The sequence below is a fragment of the Crocodylus siamensis genome, chromosome 1, assembly GCF_052110815.1.
Source record: "Crocodylus siamensis isolate JL-2025a chromosome 1, ASM5211081v1, whole genome shotgun sequence".
Classification (NCBI taxonomy): Eukaryota; Metazoa; Chordata; order Crocodylia; family Crocodylidae; genus Crocodylus; species Crocodylus siamensis.
The window spans coordinates 37,228,941-37,241,772 of NC_143395.1; the positions used below are offsets into that span (position 1 = coordinate 37,228,941).

The 12,832-nt window shown below is 40.8% G+C and overlaps 1 protein-coding gene across 1 annotated transcript in view; it reads left to right on the forward strand.

Annotated features, from left to right (window-relative positions):
• DLGAP2 (DLG associated protein 2) overlaps positions 1-12,832 on the forward strand; it is an 803,365-nt gene that overhangs the window by 690,819 nt on the left and 99,714 nt on the right. The window contains exon 8 of the mRNA XM_090033149.1: positions 8,651-8,798. Coding sequence (XP_089889275.1) covers positions 8,651-8,798 — 148 coding nt within the window. The remainder of the gene's footprint in view (positions 1-8,650; positions 8,799-12,832) is intronic.

Here is a 12,832-nt window from a genome sequence, read left to right on the forward strand (position 1 = left end):
TCATAATTAATTCTTTCACAGATTTTGTAGAAATTATGATGACATAAAAAAAGTCAAAAGCACAAAACTATGGAGTATTACAAATCTTTACTTAACACATGAGATTTTTTTTGGCCCTCGCAGTGGAGTCCATTGAATAATACTGATTTTCTGGAAATCTCACATTCTCTTCATGAAGTAGGTGACTTATTAAGAATGCAGGGGTAAGATTCTTGCTGCTATATACATGGGTGACTGGTGCCTCCTGATCCTGGGGGGGCACCAGCGGTGGATCACCGACTGGGGGGGGTCCCCCAGCAGCCAATTGCTGTTGCTGGTGCTTCCTTTGGTGCCTTCACATTTTCGGGGGGGCACCAGCTATCGAGCCTTGTTCCCCAGCTGGTGAGCGCCAATCTTGGGGGGGGGCCCATGCACCCCCCATGTCCCTCTCTACACATTGCCTATGGCTGAATATATCTTACTTCCCTGGCTCTGCCAAATGTGCAGGGAACTCAGGTCCCACGCACTTATTCCCACTTTACATGGGACAAACCTGAGAAAATTAAGTGATAAAGACACAGTGAGTGGTCATTCACAACTGCTCTCAAGATCTCTGTCCACAGTATGCTTTGTAACCATGGTAGGAAACATCCTCCAGAACGTTTCTGAGTGGTATATAAGTGGGCAGGTAAGCCTGCTTTTCCTGCAGAGCTGCTGAAGGGATATGCCTATGCCCTTAGAGCTCTGGAATTAGGTGTATGTGAGAGGAAGGGGAAGGGATAAAACAGCTATAAATTACCAGTTGTGATCTTCCATCCTGAGAGTTTTGGGGCTCAGATGCAAACATAACTGAGAATCATAGATCATAGAAAATTAGGGTTGAAGGGGACCTCAGGAGGTCATCTAGTACAACCCCCTGTTCAAAGCAGGACCATCCCCAACTACATCATTCCAGCCAGGGCTTTGTCAAGCCAGGCCTTAAAAACCCCCAAGGATAGAGATTCAACCACCTTTCTAAGTAACTTGTTCCAGAGCTTCACCACCCTCTCAGTGAGAAAGTTTTTCCTCAAGTCCAACCTAAACCTCCCTTGCTGCAACTTGAAACTATTGCTTCTTGTTCTGTCATCTGTCACCACGGGGAACAGTCTAGCTCCATCCACTTTTGAACTCTTCAGGTAGTTGAAGTCTTATATTTCCCCTCAGTCTTCTCTTCTCCAGACTAAATAAGCCCAGTTCCTTCAGCCTCTCCTCATAAGTCATGTGCCCCAGCCCCTTAACCATTTCCATTGCCATCCACTGAACTATTTCTAATTTGTCCACAACCTTTCTGTAGTGAGGGGCCCAAAACTGAACACAGTACTCCAGACGTGGCCTCACCAGTCCTGAATAGAGGGGAATAATCACTTCCCTTGATCTGCTTGCAATGCTCTTACTAAGCAGCCCAGTACGCTGTTAGCTTTCTTGGCAACAAGGACACTTTGTTGACTCATATCTATCTTACTGTCCACTGTAACTCCCTGGTCTTTTTCTGGAGAATTGCTGCTTAGCCAGTCAGTCTCCAGGCTGTAGTGGTGCATGAGATTCTTCTGTCCTAAGTACAGGACTTGTGCACTTACCTTTGTTGAACCTCCTGAGATTTCTTTAGGCTCAATCTTTCAATTTGTTTAGGTCACTCTGAATCCTAGCCCTACCCTCCAGTGGATTTACTACTCCCGCCAGCTTAGTGTCATCCACAAACTTGCTGAGGGTTAAATCTTTCCCATCTTCCAGATAGTTAATGAAGATATTGGGACAAAGGAGGCTCCTAGCATGGACAGTCTTAACAACTGAAATGTTTTTGAGTGAAACATGCTGAGAACCTTTCATATAGCAAATATTTCAGCCAGGACATATGCACCCCTCTGTTCTGCTCCCGCTGGAATGTTTCAGAATGCTACAGCCTCCTCCAGCACTGGCTAGGGGTACCTGTGGCTCTGTTCTCAGCTCTAAATTTGCCTCTACAAAGATGGGTGATAGACAGTAGAGCAGATCAAAGAGCCCAGAGCAAAAAAGTATGTGTGTGGAGAGGGTACAGTGCAGGGTCCCTGGATTGCTGCTGGGTGTCTGATGCTCCAGCTCCAATCCCAATTACCTTTCTTTTCCTCTCCCTCTCTCAGCTGAATGGAAAGGCAGAAGGGACTGAGCCTGAATGGCAGCATGTGACCCTGAATTGGATTCATCATGAGGAGTAAAGACTGATAAATTAATTGTTTGTCTACACGGTGATGTGGATAACTTTTGCATATTAATGATGTGCCCTTGCAATGTCCATACCACTGGAAATCTCATATTACACAAGAATCATTGCTCTCACAAGCATTAACAGCAGATATCCAGGCTCCTTTGTCCCATTAATGGACCCTATGAAGTATGGGACTTATCTTACAACATATTGTGGCATATGTCATGAATTCCAGTATTGGCAGGAATTCTGGGACTTGGCCAAACTCTCAGATTCCCATAATTCCTCTCTCATCACCCTTCTTTTGCTACCTGCTGCTTTTCAAAGTTACCTACCAGCATAAATGAAATATGTCTCAGTCTTGGTCATCATAAGTAGGCAGAGGCTTTTGGCAATGTATTTGACATCTTGCTGCTGAGTGGTGTCACTTTAGAGGTCACCTGCCAGGCTACTAAGCACTTACTGCAGTGTTTTTGGCTGCATCGCAGCAGCTACTGTGTCTGAAGGTTCATCCTCAACAGAAAGATGATGAGGAAGAAATAGACCACTTTGTCCTGGAGGAACTTTCATTGGATCTGTTTTGGCTGGCAGAACATCATTTCTTGGGTAACAGCTGGTGGGAGATGGGAGGACAGTGGAAAGATGAGGAGTGGCTATAGAATTCCAGGATGATAAAGGGCATTTCTGGAGAAGTCTGTGCAGACCCCATCCAGAAGTGCAATAACAGCAAGGCACCAACATGAAAACTTTCCTAACTGTTCAGATATATGTGATCAGCATCATTTGGAGGCTTACTGTTGGTCAGTTACTACCCAGCCACTGCAGGGGCTTTTGTGATCGAAGAATATACTTCAGTCAGCATAGGGTCTAAGGCTTGCCAAAGCTCAGGAAGTTAATTGATATTTTCATCTTCATGGAGCAATTGATGGAGCCATATGTCTATTCCCTGCACTTATGCTATGCCTCTGAAAGTTTTTTTTTTTACCTTGTACTTGAGGACCTAGTGGGTCACTGTGGCAGATTCAACAAGAGTAATGCAGGGTGGACTGGAAGATTGATGATGACAGGACCTGTTGGAAATCATGCGTCTCTTATTTATTCAAAAACATGGATTTGTTCCCACATGTTGTTGTGGTAGAGCCAGTTGTCCTCTGCTACCCAGATACAGGCACATGAAGCTTCATTGATCAAATGGATTGTATAAAAGAACTCCTGCATTTACTCAAATTCACATCTCTCTTTAGCAGCAGGAGTCAGAGCTGACACAGCCCTGACCAGTCAGTATTTTCAATAGGATAGTCCACTGCAGTCTTCTGGCCCCTGGCCCCTGTTCACGGAGAGTTGTCCCAGAACACTTCTCTCTGGGTCTAACTTCTGGCACACTCCAGCCTAGTTATCAGGACAGATTTTTTTAAGCCCTTGAATTCAGTGGTACACCCAATGTGGTCTCCAGCCACCACCATATCCCTACTGAGCATGTTCAAGAAGGTCTCACTGACCTTCAGAGAAGCACTCTGAAAAGTTCCTTTCTATGGTACAAGCAGGGTTATGTGCTGGAAGGCTAGAAAGGAAAGCCAAGAAAAGGGGTATATTTCTGTTGCCAGGAGGCTGACGGAAATGGAGCTGCGACATTTTCATTGTGTCAGTGTTGTCTTGAACTGATCCCTGATATATATTTTTAGGATATTTTGGGATTTAAGACATACCATGTCAGATGTCCAGGAAGGAAAGCATAGATCTCAAGATAAGGGATGGCATGCTTGAGACCAGACAATTTATAAATGCTCACAGTAATGCTTGGCTTCAAAACTGATCACCTTCCACTGTCACTGTTTTGAGCAAAGGAAAGAAGAGGCAGGGAAGAATTTAGAGTAGCTACTAGTTTATGCCTGCCCATATGGTGGCATCCAGGATACACGATGAAAAACCAACATATCATAATATGTCATTCCAATTATTTATATGAAACCAGATTTCATAAGTCAAAGAAAGATCCTTACTGGTTAAGGTGCACATTGATGCTAATATAATTTGGGATCCCATTCCACTCGTTATTGTGTAATGACTTTTCTTTGTCAGAGTCCCCTGATGTGTCATAGCCCAAACTCTAGATCCAGTATTGCAGAGTGTTACAAGTATAATCCTGGTTCACCCACTTCTTACATATGTCTTAATTTTGATGACGTTTTTAAAGAGTTTCCTGAATCTTTGCTTCATCCCAGACTACCATGACTACCTTGACTTCTGCACAACTCCAAGTGGTTATGTAACACAATACAGTGCTGTAGGGCAATAATATTAAATATAGCACTTTGATGGAATTATAGGGACTTCAAATAGACTATTTTTGACAGCTTTTAAAGAGTGAGCTGCTATGCAGCCAACATGGGCCCAAAGCAATGAGAGGGGTATGCAGATCAGTCAATCCTAAAATGAGGCAAAGCAGTGTGGAATGGCAGATGGAGCACGATTCAGACTACCCTCAACACTGCATGCCGAAGCCTGTGGGCTGTGTTGACACAAAAATTGTCTGTTGTATCTTTCTGACAATCACATAACACAAAGGAAGGAGGATTTCTGAAAATAAAAATGCATGTGAACTATAAGGAGGTCCTTGTTATGACAGCCCAAATAAATCAGATGAGCCTGGGATTTTACTTTTCTTAGGAATATATATACAGAGAGCAGTAAATAAAATGCACTGATTCAGAATGAACTTTGCAAGAGAAAAAGCCATAGTAGAAAATAAGGGTCAAATTATTTATCCATCTTCTCTGGCAGCAGAAGCGATGACAAGACACATTTCAAAATTCTCCCATAAAGTACATAGCTAGATGGGTAATGGTGAGGGAAATGGATTTCTTCCTTATCACTGTAGGCAAAGCATGATGCTTGATTACCCATGATATTATCTTAGCTTACATAGCTGCACTTGTTATTAGCAGTTTCATCCTCTAAAACTGAGCCACTTCTTGGGTCAATGCATTCAACAGGTTGACTAGACAAAAGAATGCTTTCTTTCCTTGGTTGTAAATATATAGTATTGCTCTGTAATTTTCTTCACTTTTTTTTCAGGAAGGAAGGGAGACAGAAGAGTTGATTTCTTTACACAGTGCTTTCCACAATTTTGAAATGTTTTGTCAAATTGCCTCTAAACTTTTCCTATTCTAGGAAAAATAAAACTAAATTTAATGTTTAGATATTACAATAAAGGGTGCTGTGTAAAGTCATAAACAGACAAACAGCTAGCTGGGTATAGAGAGCTCAGTACATCTTCCATGGAAACAAAATTAAAAGGAAATTTTAAGGATATGGGTTGAAGGCAAATAAACAGTTTGTGTTCTCAATTATTGTTTGTATATCTTGCTCTCTCACTATCCTTCTTGGCTTTCTTTGGGCCTCTTCAAAACCCACTGTAAGATGAAATGACCAAAAGAGGACACAGTAATGGCATGTTGTGTCATTATTCAGTGTGTGTCATCATAACACACTGCTAAGCCATATCAGAGTAAGCCTCAGTAATGCCTAAGCTTTCTTCTTAGGGCAGTGGTTATCAAACTGTGATCTGCAGGATAGTTATTAGTGGACCATAAAGAACTGAGGCATCTCCCTAGTTTCCAGTTGCTTTTACAGACACCAAGCTGTTCATTGGAACTAAGAACCTGAATCCTAGAAAAGCAACTGAATTCTGATAAAAGCTGCCAGGCTGCTCCTCTCTGAACATCCAGTACTACAGAGGGTGGGGAGAGAAAATTGGGGTCACATTCAGTGACTGGAATGTGTGTACACGCTCCTCAAGTGCTCATCGGGAGGGAATGTTCAAACACAAATCTTCATAACTGTCTTGTTTCCATTCCATGTCTGTAAGGAAAAATTCCTAGTACAAACCAGAAAGTGCTTGTACATAAAGTAGTAGATCTGCATTTCTTTTTAAAACTGAAAGCCATGAATTTTGTTCCTATTACTGCATGCAGAATGGCTGCCATTTAAAAGCAATATTTTATCACAAAATGGTTTTTGATATACTGTGTACATTGAACAATATCCCATATCCAGGTGAATGATAAATAGTTTGCAAGTAGATATTTACATTTCTGGTGACACCTCTTGTTTGTAACTGTCATATCTACATGTACTTGGGGCTGGATCAATGTAATATCAGGTTTATAATCTGTAATTTCCCAAGAGGATTAATTTGAAAGTATATCTCAGGAATGTTTTAATGCTATTCTGGGTTACAATTTATCATTTCTTTATATTGGAAAAAATTCAACATATTAATAGAAGCTATTTGAATTTCATTTTACACTCTAATATATGCAACATTTCTCTTACACTGCTACAGTCCCTTGAATAAATTGCTGTGCTCTGATAAGTAAAAATTACTTACTAAGAAGTATCTAAATCCTCATCCATCATAATTCAGTTGCTTAGCATTAGTACAGTATACTGGATTTCCTTAATGAATTATTGCCATATAAATTGTAGATTATAGTTTATGATAGTAGTATCTTGTGAGAAAGTAGGTATTCCAGAATTAAGTATTAGCTTGTTAAATGATTACTTTGCATAGCAAAGAAAGAAGTCAGCTATTAGAAGTTAGAAATCATTGAACTTTTAGGCTTTTTGATCGTATTGGCACATCTTATTTCTCTCAGCCTTTTTCTCCACATGTTCTCTATGACTTAACTCCTAGAAAGCCTAAATCTCAGTGAAAAAAACCTAAAAGTTCTTGTGTTTTTCAGATTGCTTCTGGTCTCAAGATGTATTATTTGCAATGTCCCATAAGAAGTGGAGAACTTTTTTTCTCATCCACTTTTGGAAGATAATATTTATTAATAACATTAAAATGTTTTTATACAAATATACATTAATAAATTAACAATAAAGGCAGAACAATAAAGGGAAAACTTTGGTGCTTATATGAAAGGGAAAGCTCTTAATAGCCTGCTACTTTTAAAGGAAAGTTTACATATTTTCATTGAGCAAATGGATATTCCTGAACTTGGATAGTGAGGCTCAATTATCTTAATCTAGTCTATTTGTTTTTAGGAGAAGCTTTTTTATTAATGTTACCCTGTGGTTGCAATGGTACTTTACTGCAGTTGTTGCTATAGTAAACTGAATTAGACACACAGTCAGTATGATATGTTAATTTGTTACTTTAAATATTATTTTATTGATGCAGACATATAAACATAGATTAATCTTGTACAATTTCATTTTGTTTAATCTGTGTGATTTGACTAATAACAAGCAGCCAATCTTGCAATAATTTAAGCATCTCCTGGAAGGCAAGAACTAATGACAGCTGAAGGGAAAAGGTTTCCCCTCCTTTCCTTTAAATTTTTCAAAATTTCAAACATGGTTCCTGTTCCATATCAAGAGGAAATCCAGAACTTTAAAAGTTTTTCAGAGAGAAGAGTTCTACTATTCCAGAATAGTCAATAGCCCACTCATTATGGTGCTTACCTGGGATGCAAAAGACCCAGGTTCAAGTCCATACTCTGCCTCACTTACCTGAATTTCCCAGGTGAATGGCTTGACCATCAGGTTTTTGGCTTTTCTGCAGTGGGACTTCATGAATGTGGAAACTAAGTAATTTCTGCATTAAAATCACTGTTGTCTGAAGTATTTATTAATGTGCTGCACTTTGAAGGACCCACCTGAGACTTCTTACCCTTGTGTTTTGAGGATGATGAAAACTCACCATTCCCACTTATATCAAAATTTTTCTGCAACCATTTATTCTTTACCCTAACTGAATGACAGTTCTTTGATCTAGAGTAGACATGTGCTCTTTACTCTAAGCTAATGAACATTCATTTAACCTGAGATTTAAAAGCTAGGGCAGACACACCCAGAAGTGCTATGAAAGTGAGGAAGGGGTGGGAGTAGTGTCATTGTACCATTCCTCCTCTAAACGGAGAGCTGAAAATTATTTCTGAGATTGTACAGATGAGCTGTGCACCATACAAAGTGCATCTTTAGGTGATACTTTGATCTTCTGTAAACATATTAATGCTTTAGATATCTTGATGTATAACACCTGCAGTAAAGAGGGATCCTAAATGAAAGGGATTTTTTCCCTGAAGAAACTTCAGCTTCCCAGGTTTCTTGGTATATATTCCAGAAGCAGTTGTTGTTCATATCAGCCTTGACATACTATTACTTTAAAATTTAAGGTGAGTAGCCAAGGGAAGATTGGCAATATTTTATTTTGACAAAAATGTTTCATAAGTTTTAATGTGTGACTGGTAAACTTTTGACCAAATTCTCTGCTTGTGTAAAGTTGCACAGATCAAGAGGGCTGTGCCATGTTATACAGGCAGTGAAAACAGCCTGAGGGTGTGGATTTTTTAAGCTAATACAAGTTGCTACCTTCAGTATCATAATTTATTCCATCTGTAAATTCATGTACTTTACTATTTTTCCCTCTTTCCCTTCTAGTCAGAGCTACCTTCAAGCTGCAAGTGATGTGCCTGGGGTTCACAACCTGGATCCCTCTGCCAACTACAATTCTCCAAAGTTCCGTTCAAGGAATCAGAGCTATATGAGAGCAGTGAGCACACTTAGCCAGGCCAGCTGTGTTAGTCAGGTGGGAAACTCTTATTAAACCCTTTATTGTACCTGCTATATGTAAGACTAGTTACTAATACCTGGACAGTTTTGATATGCTTAATTAATGTTAAACAGCTGAGAATGGAAATAGTTACAGTAACATATTTACTCAAATAAAAGACGAGGTTCCCCCCCGATTGGCATGGGAAGGAAGCCACATTTATTATTATTACATACCAAGAAATCTCATTAAATAGATTGTCTAAAACTAGCATGTGCTTGGCAATGAAGACAAACTATGAAGTTGATTAAATGTTGCCAACACTGAGCATGACTATAAAACACACGGCCCACATCAGGAAAATAAGCTGATGGGAACCTACCACAAAGACCTGAATACGCCATCTGAATAATACATGTAGGTGTGGTAGTGCCCATTAAAAGCAGTCTCACTCACAGCCAATTGGTTTTCAAGTCATAGTGAGCCACAAACATTGCATACCCAGAATTCCTCTGTCAGCCCCTTTCTCAGCCTGGCACATATGATTAGTGTGACCCTGCCCTTCAGTAAGTGAATCTAGACCACGTTGCCCTGCACTTCATTTGCATATACATTTTTGGAGCATCCCAGGATTTGTGAAAAGAACACCTGGCTCCAGTTATGAATGCAGGCAAATTAGCACATGGATCCTTTGTAGGTATCTGGAGTATATACATATACTGAACACTGCTGAGCTGTGTGGTCACTGTGGAGGGTGGGGTCACCTTAATCATATGTGCCAGACTGAAAGAGGGTGTAACAGAGGGATTCTGGGTGAACTGAACACAGTTTTGTGGCTCACCATGTCATCAAATGCTGTTGACTCTGGTGGAAGGCAGTCCAGTTAACTGTGTGGTAAATAATGACCCTTTTGGCATTGGACTAATACAGTGCTTAGTTTATGATAGATATAAGTAGGTGCTAATGTGTGCTCAGAATTGTGTTTATGAAACCCCTGTGCTAAAACGTGTAGCAGTTTTAAAAAAAAATAATGTGAATGCAGCATGTGCTGGACCCAGGGGTGGCCACGATGCACCATAGTGGCTGTTTGGCCCTTTCTCTGCCCCTCAGGCTTGCTCCCTTTCACATTTTCTTCCACGCCTCATTGTTATTAAATCCTTGGAACGGGAAGCTGCCCCAGGGATCCCTGCTCCTGTACAGGTGTTACTACTCAGCGCCTTAAGGGCTTATTACAGGGCTCCAACCACCCTTACATCAAGCCCATGCCTCACAGATATTAGCAATTATCACCACTCCTAGGCCTGTACCAGGACCCAGTCTCTGCCAGTATTGGGATTTGCAGTCCCTGTGCCATCAATCTTCCTAGCCCCTTCCTGGGCTTAGGCTGCTGCCTCTGTCTGCCCACCTCTGTTGGCTATTCTGACTACTGCTGGGTACCTAGTCCTTCCTGAGCACCAGACCTCCTGGTTGCCCCAGGCAACAGACCTTCTCTGGTCCCACCTCCACTCTATTCCCAAGCTCTGGCCCTGCTACTGGGCCTCTTGAGACCACCTACTCTGAGTTCCGAAACCACCCAAACCTGTGTGGTTCTAAGGCTGCCTTCTCTTAACCCCTGGCAGTGCAGTCTCCTTCTTTCTGCTGCTTGTTCAAGAGCTCCTTCCATGTCAGCAGTCAGGTTGAAACAGCTCTGGCCCCCAGCTTATCTCCCAGTTAAGCTCCTCCCCTTTCTGGTCAGGTGGTCTCCTTCTTGCTGACTCAACTCCTTCCACAGTCTTCTCCCTTCTTAAAGTAACAGGTGCACCCAGCACCTGTTACAGTGCATCAATTCTGGATGACATAACTGTATGGGTACTATGTGCAATTTGCTGAAGCCATGTTTAATTGCAAGGTTAGTATGTTCAAATTTTCTCCTCACTTCCACATGCTTAAGGAGAGCAGGGTCTGACAGTAAGGGGAGGGGGAAGGGACAGGTAGGGGAAAAAATTGGGAGGAAGCAGAGAACTAACGGCTACCTGAGCTCCCAAATTTTTTTCCCCTACTGTAGCAGTTAGGGGAAGACAAATTCAAGACAAAACTCCAATAATTAGGTCTATACAAGGAAAATTATAACAAATTTATTAATTTTCAATATATAGAATCTAATTTGGGGGTTCATCTTATAATCAGGATCATCTTCTATTTGAGTAAATATGGTAATTCAGACATTAATAAATTTGGCATGTTTATTTGATCTGAAGAAAACAGTGAGTAAAGATGGTGGAACTGAGGGATGCTGTCAAATAGCAAATTATGAATCAATTCTAGAATTTCTGCATGCAAATATTAGGTGTTTGTATGTACATACATATGTGTGTGTGTGTGTGCACATGCAGAAATATCCAGAATCAATATTCTTGTGTGTGTGTGTGCAGATATGAGAAGGTAGAATAGACTGACCATAAAAGTCTAGTTCTGCAATTCTCATTCACAGAATAAGCCTTTTCTGACTTCAAATGTGTAGAGGTTGCCACATTAGTCAATGGTTTGGAACATTCAGTCATCCTGGGACCACAGCTGCATATTTTGGATCAGTCCTTTGTTTTTATTGGATAGCAAAAATAAAGTTGCTATGTAGCTTTGTAAAAAGAGGTATTTCAAAAACTCATCAATACTAACTGGATCCTTCCCTCTTCCCCTAAAGTGTCAACGTTTTATGAGGCACTTCACAAATCTGAAGGTAGTAGTGAGCTCCATGAGATGAATAGTGGCCTTTTTAATAAAAAATGCCTACTAGCTTTTTTATCAGTACTAAATGTATTTCTTTTAATTTCACTGAGTGCTCACTTACACTGCATACACACTTTTAATTAACCTGGGAAACTTTTCCCAGGTTTTTTTTCCTCATTAGCTGGGGACACCGAAACATATATTTGAAGGCTGATCCCTTAAAGAGCAGAAAGCTTGCAGTGCTGATGCTATACAGCCAAGGGAACCCTGTGCCCATGTCTCAATATGCACTGCAGGCTCCCTTAGTCTTCCTGGAGACAGAATGGCAGCAATGCACAAGACAGTCCTGCTTGGTTGATCTGTGTCTCCCTGTAGCTCAATGTGGGATTGTGAAAGGGTGTATTCCATTCCTTGCTTGGCTGGACCAGCAAAGTCCAGGAAGTGATACATGCACTGCCCTTGAAGGTAGGGAGGCAGAAGCAAAGCACACTGGAAGGCTGGAGTTGTGCTGTGGCTTCTTTGAAAAAGAGAATATGTATAGATGTTCATTCTCTTGGGAGAAACTCTCCCTGGAGGGTTTATAACCCTGGTTGTCCCTGGGTCATTTTTTTCTTGAAGCACACATTTTATGCTCTGGGGGAAAAAAAAGCCTAAACATCTGTCCACTCCTGGTTTTTCCTTGGAGAGCAGTGATTCTCCCAAGAGAAACTGAATATCTGTATATGGCCTTATTTTTGTATTATAATCAACATGAATAGGAAAACTCAATTGCCCTTATTGCTATCTCATGTCACAGCTTGTTTATCTTCTCTTTGCTTCATTTCTGTCTCTAATAATTTTCATTGCTCTTGTTTTGACATTTTTTCATTTATGTTTCTTCTGTTTTAAGAAGGTTTGACCAGAATTCAGCATACTATTCAAAGTGAATACGGGACTGAAAGTTGATAATGTTAATCATTGCAATCTTTATTAGAGATTGTTTATATTATTTACATTTAATCTCCACTTTCTTTATTCTGTTCAGTTATATATTATCCACACTTTTGCCTTTCAGAATTTTAATCATTTCAGAAAGTGGTGGGGAATGTAGAAGTGGATGGCAGCTTGGGCAACAGTGACCATGAAATTATTTATTCTAGGATCCTAAGAAAAGGAAGGAGGGAAGGAGAACAACAGAGTAAGGCCCCCAGACTTCAGAAAAGCAGACTAAAATTCACTCACGGAACTGATGGGCAGGATCCTCTGGGAGCCCAGTCTGAGGGGGGAAAGGAAGCCAGGGGAGCTGGCTGTATTTTAAGGAAACCTTACTGAGGGTGCAGGAACAAACAATCCCGACATGCAGGAAGACTCACAAGTATGGCAGA